The sequence below is a fragment of the Onthophagus taurus genome, chromosome 11, assembly GCF_036711975.1.
Source record: "Onthophagus taurus isolate NC chromosome 11, IU_Otau_3.0, whole genome shotgun sequence".
Lineage (NCBI taxonomy): Eukaryota > Metazoa > Arthropoda > Insecta > Coleoptera > Scarabaeidae > Onthophagus > Onthophagus taurus.
In genome coordinates, this window is record NC_091976.1 from 28,083,576 (window position 1) to 28,093,379 (window position 9,804).

Below are 9,804 nucleotides of genomic sequence, written 5' to 3' on the forward strand. Positions count from 1 at the left end.
GCAACAAAAACGTGACGTTCTTCTCGATCTAACACGAGCCAGACTTGCCAAGAGCAAAAACCTCAACTTTATGAAGACATTGAACTGCTCAGACATGACAATTCTGGAATGTGTACGAACAACACGTTTCTACAAAACAATTTTATCGCATTCTAAAAAATCGTACCAAATTGTAACTCAACGAATCCAAAGAGACAACTTTCTAAACAAAATCGATAATTACAAACACGCGACGTCTTTGACTTGTCAAGAAGAAAGTTAATTCTCCAATTCATTCATTCATCAACTTGTAACAATTTTTTAATTGCCTAAGTTACACGTTTTCTCCCCATGACAAGTTTGAGGGTCTCTTTAAAGAGGGCCACCCACGAGTAAATTGAAAAGAAAAGTATCCTCGGCTTTAACTTTAAAGAGATCCCCTCAGTGCGATCGTGACTTTGGATTCACCGAACGGGACAAAGAACAAACTGTTCGTGGTGGTTTTTCGCGGTTTACGAGGTCATTACAATAAGATCTTCTTCGCTTCTTCTCAGCTACCGGTTTAATTTACATAAAACCAAAGAAACATGTTCATTTACACAAAGATTTCATTTTTTTTTATATTTTTCTCTTTTTGTGTATAGGTTTTGAATCAACAATGGTGATCGAGCATTTTAAAAAGGTTACCAAAGCAGGTGAATGTTCAACTCCAGTTGCGAAAGTAATCGCAATTCAAAAGGAATATCCAAGTCCTGGTAAATCTTACATGCCACATTGTACGATTTTGCATCGATGTTCTGAAGATACCGGGTGCTGTCATGATCCGACGAAACAATGTGGTCCAAAAAGTCAAACTGTTGTTCATTTATATTTTTACGTAAGTATAAGTTTTATTTTAAATGTTTTCTCATGTTGTAACGCACCCAGTTGCAAAGCAAGTATATATTATGAATTTCTGCCACTTGCTGAGGTTTCTATTTGGCTTAAACTTTATGAGACTCGAGAAAATGGCTTAGTTTCAAAAAAATTATCAAAAAACGTCAAAAAGTGTGGAAGAGTGTAAAATACTTCAGGTATACAATTAAAACACAACAACTTATACACTAATCTACTCCTCGTCCTTCTTCTTTGTATTTCCTCTGTTGAGTACCCTACTCTGTAGGATGTAATATCCTCTTCTTTCTTGTTGTCCATACTCTTCCACCCCAGTCCTAATCTCACTACATAGAAAAAATTAATTAATCGGATTTTCGGTCAGCAGGATTAAAAATAAAACAACTTTTTTAAAATAGCTAATATTTCGATTGTTGATTACAGTCTCTTTTATTGCTAAAAGATTTTACAAAGAAAAAACGTAAGTCAAGCAACAATATTTAAGAAGGAAAAAATATAACTTACTTGTAACTCGAAGTGGCGTAAAATCTCAAAATTTGTCAAAAGTAAATTGATCAAAAACATCATGTAACACACATTTCTAACATGTAACATTCTAACATGTAAAACTTTTCGTAATTTTCGTAATCCATCTCAAAAAAAATAGGATTTTTAATTTGACAGTTAATATATGTCAATATATGAGCGCCATCTATCAATAATTTATTAAGTCATTTAATAATAATATTAAATATTAATAAAAAATGTGAAATAATGCAATCTATTCCAAGTTTTGTGTAAAATAAATAAAAATTAAATAGTTTAACAAATGTATTTGTTTGAAATATCAGAAATATGTTTTTTTAATTTTTAGTTATAATTTACAGGAAACTGTAAATTTAATTTCTTTGACGACACTAAAAATATAGTTTATTTTTAGCTTTATTCTAAAACAATAAGAAATAGACCTGTCAAACCCTATATTTTTGTAATCAGAAAGAAATAACGAATTTAATGAGCGAATAATCAGTGGTTAAAGCAAAGTAGCAACTTCCTCAGGAACATCCACCGATGTTAAATTAACAAGCCACTTTGTACTATCATCACAAAATTTAGAACTATTGTTAGACCTGATTAACATTTGATTACATTTTCTACAATTAACACCCTTTATCTGACTGAAAACTTTGTTAAATTTAACTTTTAATGAATCTTTGAAATTGCAGAAAACATTATGACGTAAACTAGCTCTAGCAAGATCAGATAAATCGTTCGATGAGACTTCAATCTTTTTTAAATTATCAGTAGTGATTTTAATTTCCAAATTAAGAGTACTTGCTGCCCACCTGCTTCCTAATGAAGTTGAACGTGTTGGTATCCAATTCCAATTCTTCGTGTTGTTACCTATAAGAGTAGGAATGAGTCAATTTCTTCAAAAATGTGAGACGATTCTTCAATTTAGCTTGATGTTAAGACGTGTCCATTTCTTCAAGGTGATTTTTCCATGATTTCTTGTAATTTCTTCATAAAACTCCATAACTATAAGTATTACAGCAAGAAGTAGTAAGAAGTTTTTTAACCTACTCCAGACAATTCTGTACTTTACCGTTTTTCTGCTTGCTACCATCATCATCTTCTCCGGCTTCAACTCTCTCTTTCTCTATATATCCCAGAGTCCCCCAGCTTAACTCCAAGATCCACCTCCAATATCTTTCCTAGATCTCCTCCACCATCTTGTGTTCCTGCAACACTTCAATAAAACATCGTTGAATGCTCCAAAGCTGACGAATTCGTGTTGATGTATGACCCAACCCAACCAGCGCCTCGCCGGCAAGCAACCTCGGCAAAAGCAAAACCTTTTCCAGATTTGTGCAAATGTTGTCGCACTTTAGAAAGATTTGGCAATTTGGTCTTTTGAGAAAATTTTGAAAACATTATTTATCTTCACAACGAGCGTATGTTAACTAACTCCATTGAAGTAGTGGAGAAGTACCAAGTCCTGAAGAGACACATATTTATAGTAGCAAAAAAAAACTTACTAGAAATCTAAAATTTGATTAAATCCGATTAATGTAAAACCACTAAATACAACGTACAAGAAGTATTTGTACTTTATTTAAATTCAAAAAGCATTTTACAAATTACAGCATACATAATCATTAAAGTATATAATCCTTTTCTCGAGCTTTGCATCTCTAATTATATGCGTTTTAGTTTTATTATGCTTCGGTTACATAAGTACCAACTCAGTAAAACGACTAAAAGGACTAAAACGGTGAAACGAGTAGTTAAACAGCTTGTAAAATGACACCGATTATCAATGGAAAACGCTTCAAGTACCAGGAGTTTAGTTGAAAGTGAAGAATATTCGCGTGAGACTCACTAAATAATGACAGTTTATTAGGTAGGCTCCAAAAATTATTTATAGCGACCCGGAAGCGGCCGATGCACATGCAACCTACTTTGTAGGTACTGAAACTCGTCTCTAAAACTTTATATAACACAATTACGATGGTCGGAACTATATGTTAATAAGTACAAAGGGAATTTAACATATAATTTGTATAATAGTGTTAAGAGTTTTCTTATTTACGCTTTAAAAATTTTTTTAAGATAAACCATGGTTTAATAATGACTGGAATTCTACCTGAAAAGGTGTAGAAGCTTCTACTGTCTTATTAAGATAATTTTAAAAAAATTAATAGAGTGAAAAAAATGATGATAAGATACTTTGTATTCAATTTAAAGTCGTTAAATTGACATAACTCAAACGACCAGATGCGGTAATCTATTAAATTCACATATCTCGTTTAAATCTAGGATCGTTTATGACGCCAATTTGATGCTGCGGGAGCCGGGCTAATAAACTTCATCGGATTAGATCAATTAGGGCAGTTAGTCACCTCGAAATAACTCAGCCGTCACGAAGCAACGCTATTTTGTCAGTCTTAATATAAAGCGTTTAAAAGAGATGAGTGAAAACGAGCTTCATACGCGCTTCATGCAGTTAATTAGTCTTTGGAATCAGTTTTAATTAAAATCTCACTTTTCTAGTTTCTTTCAGAGAGATTTTTCATCAAATATTAATTTGATTAATATACTTATACAAGAATAGGCGAAAACTTTAGTACAGAAAATTACAGAGTCGGCAAGTTATATTGAAAGCAATCATTATCACTTAGCGAATCACGCCTCGAAAATAATTCTATGATATTATAGGTACTTATTCAACGTCCTCGGGGTGTTTTAACCTTGCATTTGCGGCATTGTTTTTTGAGAAATAAACGAAATAAGTAGGTAATAACAATCCGTTTTTGCTCACAAATAAATCAATTCATTCTATAGAACATTCTTTTATACACAATCAAGAAATACAAAAAAAAACTTAAGAATCCTTTCACTGTAAAGGATTAGCAGCTAATTAAGAACACGTTTCCTTCACGATTAGTATCTCGGGATGTATTCGAGATGTATTCAATTATCGCGAAATGGTAAAAGGAAGGAATTTATTATTTCTCGAGGTGAAGTGCATTTTGATTGAAGTTGCATTAAAGAGAAATTTATAAATTCTACTAAGGATGGGAATGAAAGTTATTTTAAAATTAAAAAAGTTTTAATTAAAATTAAATTTTTGTTTCAGGTTCAATATCAAAGAAACACAAAAATAGAACGATTAGCTTTTGCAAATCATACAGCTTGTGGATGTATTGATAAAAATCAATTAAATGCAACCAAGTTTTCTATTGATCAGTTAAACACGATCGATTCGCCGATGAATGTCATTAAAAATGAATATACACTGAGGTAAGAATTTATTTTAAAAAAATTAATATTTAATAACGCTTTATTTTTAGGTGCAAATGTCCATCTGAATATGTTCCGCATTATCACGCTTCTCAATGTAAATGTGTTTGTGTCGAAGGAAACGTCGATTGTGATCGAATGAGAAAAGGAAAAGAATATATTTCATTGACAGATAGAATGTAAGAATATATATATTATATATTTTTATATACAGGGTGTATAAAAAGTATGGAATAATGGTTCTACAGCCTAAACTTCAACTTATATTAAAAAAAGTTTTAAATAAAAGTTACTTGAAACTATTTTCCGCATATCTTGGCGTAACACCCTGTATATTTTAAGGTTTTTGGATTCCTTTTGACAAGGTGTTGCAAAATGTAATTGTTGGTTTTAATTGTTTGGTTTTAATGCTTTAAACTGTATAGTTTTTGAGATATTGAAACTTTTATTTAAAAAGATTTGACGTAGCGACAACCAAATTATGGCGTCATTATGGAATAGACAACCTAAGCGTTAACGTCACAGGGATGGGCGGAGCTTATACTGACTCCAAACATCTTCGTTGCTAACTGTGTTGCTAACGAAAAATCCCCATATGCAATTTTTCAATAGTCATGGCTTAGGTTGTCTATAGACTGCCTAAGTCTGACGTCACAGAGGTGGGCGGAGCTTATACTGTTTTGTTGCTAACCACAGTTGCTAAGATAAATCGCCAAAAAATGTCATTTGAAATGTCATCACTTAGTTTATTTTATTTTAACACTAATGGAAAATTGCATATGGTGATTTACCGTTAGCAACGAAAATGTTTGGAGTCAGTATAAGCTCCGCCCATCTCTGTGACGTCAAGGCTTAGGTTGTCTATTGGCTACGAAAATGTTTAGAGTCGGTATAAGCTCCGCCCATCTCTATGACGTTAAGGCTTAGGTTGTCTATTAATGTTAAAATAAAATAAACTAAGTGACATTTTAGATGACATTTTAAATGATATTTTTATGGCGATTTATCTTAGCAACTGTGGTTAGCAACAAAGATGTTTGAAGTCGGTATAAGCTCCGCCCATCCCTGTGACGTCAAGGCTTAGGTTGTCTATTCCATAATGACGCCATAATTTGGTTGTCGCTACGTCAAATCTTTTTAAATAAAAGTCACAATATCTCGAAAACTATGCAGATTAAAGCATTAAAACCTTATGGCATTTTGCAACACCTTGTCAAAAAGAATCCAAAAACCTTTAAATATACAGGGTGTTCCATTTAAAAAACACATTCACGTTGTCCTAACTTAGACTGCCGTCATCATTTTTATTTTATTTCTACGCCAAGATATGCGGAAAATAGTTTCGTAACTTTTATTTAAAACTTTTTTGAATATAAGTTGAAGTTTAGGCTGTAGAACCATTATTCCATACTTGTTGTACACCTGTATAATATCTTTTATCCACAATCACCTTATAATTGAAGTTTTATCCACACTTATGAACCGTATAAAGTACCACTTTATCCACTAGTGGAATAGTTACTTTATTCCACTAGTGGAATAATGAAAAATACAATCTAAATTAATCACATCCTATTTATTATTTATTTTAACATTAACATTTATATTAATAGACATTTCATTCTTTGATTTGTCATATTTTACTTCCTTTCCAGTAATAACCAGCTTGTAATTGTCATCGTTTCCAGAACGCATACTGCCTGTCGAAGTTTTTGAAAAATATGTAGAAACAATGGACGTTTCCTCTAGTAAGGAACGACTAGTACCAGTAGAACCTTGGATTTTTCTTGCGATATCAAGCTTATTACATCCCATAGAATCCTCGATATAAGTTTCTGCTATGTCAGAGATCCTCCACCACCCACCATGTCGTTTAATTATTGTACCTTTATTGGCCAGTAAAGTTGTTGAAGTACGCCTCATACAATGACCGCTGTAAGCTTTTGCATTTTCCAGATTCATAAACGAAGCAACTGTTGAAGGAACTTTCGACAAAGTGTTAATTCCAACAGGTTGTGAAGTACATTTTTGATTAACGTATTTTAAAAAGAATCTCTAATTGGATAACTTCTTCGGACGTAAAGACATGTATTTTCTACACGTCTCTACAGTATTGATAGAGAATCCTTTTTCTATAATTGTAAATTTTCGTGAAATACCTGTCTTGGTATCTGGTATCGAAACAATGAAATATGCGCCCCTATCTTCTACATCACTAATTTTCAAATTAGTCAGTTCACAGCATCGACAAGCACCAGACACCCCCATTATTAGTACAACCTAATATATTTCAAAATTTGTTATATATAATATTCAAAAGGTTAAGAGAGATTACCTTGATCATCAAATATTCTTTATCGCAAGCCCTTGTCAAAAACTCTTCGACGTGTGTTCTTTCCAATACTGCAGATTTCTTCGTCTTGTATCCTTTTGACTGATTCTTCAAATAGGCCATGAGTTTACTATATTTTCCTATGTCTACGTTTTTATAGACCTTTATAGCGGCTTTCAGCATCGAATACTTCGACCACATGAATGAATTGCTCTTCAAATTTAAGAAATACGATAGCAAGACTTCCTCATTTATTGTTATTACCCCCCGTTTTTCTTTTCATTCATTTAACTAGAAAAATACTTTTTCGTAATGTTCCCTGGACTTTGCAAGCAATAATTGAACAGCTTCCTCAAGAATTATCTTGGGAACATTCTTCCATTTTTTCACCAACTTTATCTTTAAAACTTTCACACTTTTACAAATATGTTACAAATGGAGTCGATAAACAATCGAAAATAAATAGCAACAATTCAACACCTCCCAATGCTTTTTTAGTTAATTGCCATGATTTTTGAGATGACAGCCGCTGTCAGAGTGAAATGTCAAATCATTTTTTTAATAACATTAGATGAAATTTTGGCGATTCTGATTCTAAATGAGTGTGATTGTGGATAAAACGTTGTATTGTATACGTGTTTTAGATGCATTTTATTCACTAAGAAAACTAAAACACTAATACTTTACAACATAATAGATATAAACAAATTCATCCCTCGCCTTTCTCCTTTGTATTTCCTCTTTCTTGTTGCCATACTCCTCCATCCCAGTCTTAAACTCCCTCCAATACTCTCCCAAAATCTTAAAGTCGCAATTTGTTTCAACAAAATCTTCGTCTCCCAATTCCAACCTAACTCCGCTTGCGGGCGAAGCGCTAAAATGCTCCAAAGATGAATTTATGTATGACCCAACCTAACACAGCACCAACCCAACCCAACCAAACCCACTTAACCTAACTCACCGCCTCGCCCGCAAGCGACCTTAGACGATATTAAGCGATATTAGACGATATCGTTCATTTGATGCCTCGCAAAGTGAACCAAACGTGGTGCAACACTTGGATAAATCATCGTGAGTGCTACAATGCTCCAAAATTGACGAGTTAATAATAATGATAATAGTAATGCCTTTTATTGAATTAAATAAACTTAATTACAATGTATAAATAAAATATGTAAGGCGGGGTCCAAATGGCACATCAAAAATGTGCCCCTGCTCACACCCAACCCACTAACATAAATTTTATTACAAAGCAAAACGTAAGATAGCGAGCAATGTCACGGCAAGCGAGAATAGTTAAGGTAAAAGGTAAAATAAAGTAAAAGATGGCACATCAGTATACAAAAAAAAAAAATAAATAAAATAAAAGAAAAAACTATTGATCTCTCATTAGCAAGTTGACAACGGTAGACTTAAAGGCTCTGAGAGATAACATCTTTAGGTCATCAGGCAAATCGTTGTAAAGTACACAAATCTGGCACGTGAATGATCTTCTAAATAGTGACAACTTATACTTAGGAGGAGAAATTCTACCTCTGAACCTCGTATTCAGATTGTGCACATCACAACGATATCTTATTTTGTTTGTTAGGTAGAAAGGCTTCCACTGCAAACAAGAATTCTGCACTCTTTGAATGCGTAGAGTGTCAATACTATCAAGTGAGGCATGGTAAAGCGGAGCGCAGTAGGCAAAATGGGATAAAACCAGCGAATCACACTGCTGCTTCTTTAGTGTTAAGAGCAAAGAGCGACGATAAGGGTATAATGCACGAAGACTGGCATATGCTCTACGCATAAGTAACGAAATCTGCTCTTTGTATCTAAATAAGTTATCCATGATAACCCCTAAGTTTTTTACACTTTGACTTATCGGAATAGTAACATTATTAATACTAATTGTAAACTGTGGGGTAAGCGATTTGATCAATTGCTTGAGACTTAGAAGGATTCAAGTAGAGATTATACCTTAGTGTTAATTGATATAATTGATTTAAGTCACTATTTAGGTTCTGGAGAGCTGTTTGCCAGTCGTCCAGTGCAAAAGACGCATACAGCTGGGTATCATTAGCGTACATAACAGCGAATTAATGTTGATGCCTCGCAAAGTGAACCAAACGTCGCTTGTGGGTGAGGCTCTAAAATGTTCCAAAGCTGACGAATTCGGATTGATGTATCAAACCCAGCGCCTCGCCCGCAAGCGACCTCGGCGATATTAGATGATATCGTTCATTTGAAATGTCTCTAGAATGTTCCGAAGCTGATAAATTCATGTTAATGTATCATACTCCTCACCAATCTATTCGATCTACGTTTTTTCAATATTTACATCCAAATGCTCCCCCTCAATGTATATCTTCATCGAGCACATTATTCCTTTTAACTCTTTAGCCTCTATTCCGCGAATAAATTCGGGCTTAATGAGCATATATGTTTTTAATTTTGTTTTATTCAAATTTTTTTTAGATGCATTAACAAAGATCAATGTACAAAACCAACTTGTGAATATGGAAATTATTTAAATGATGTTGGAAGATGTCCGAAGAAACAAGAAAAATAAGTTTAAAAAAACTGTCTTAGTGTCAGTGTAGTCAATGTGCTTTAAGAAAATATTTATATTGAAAGAAAGTAGAGACTTATTAAAAAAAAATAATTAAAAAGAACATATTAAAATGTTTAAAACGTTCTAAAACAAATAAATTTAAGTGATAATGTACCGATCTGATTAAATAGTAAATTATATTATATTGTTAGAGAGTAGATATCAAAAAACGGAAATAAAAAATTAATGCAAGTTTGCAGTTAAGTAAACCTGTGCA

The 9,804-nt window shown here is 33.0% G+C and overlaps 1 protein-coding gene across 1 annotated transcript in view; it reads left to right on the forward strand.

Annotated features, from left to right (window-relative positions):
- LOC111423701 (uncharacterized) overlaps positions 1 to 9,796 on the forward strand; it is a 60,331-nt gene extending 50,535 nt beyond the window's left edge. The window contains exons 4-7 of the mRNA XM_023056998.2: positions 624 to 856; positions 4,493 to 4,656; positions 4,707 to 4,835; positions 9,452 to 9,796. Of these exons, the coding sequence (XP_022912766.2) occupies positions 624 to 856; positions 4,493 to 4,656; positions 4,707 to 4,835; positions 9,452 to 9,545 (620 nt within the window). The 3' untranslated portion in view covers positions 9,546 to 9,796. The remainder of the gene's footprint in view (positions 1 to 623; positions 857 to 4,492; positions 4,657 to 4,706; positions 4,836 to 9,451) is intronic.
- The last annotated feature ends 8 nt before the right edge of the window (positions 9,797 to 9,804 follow it).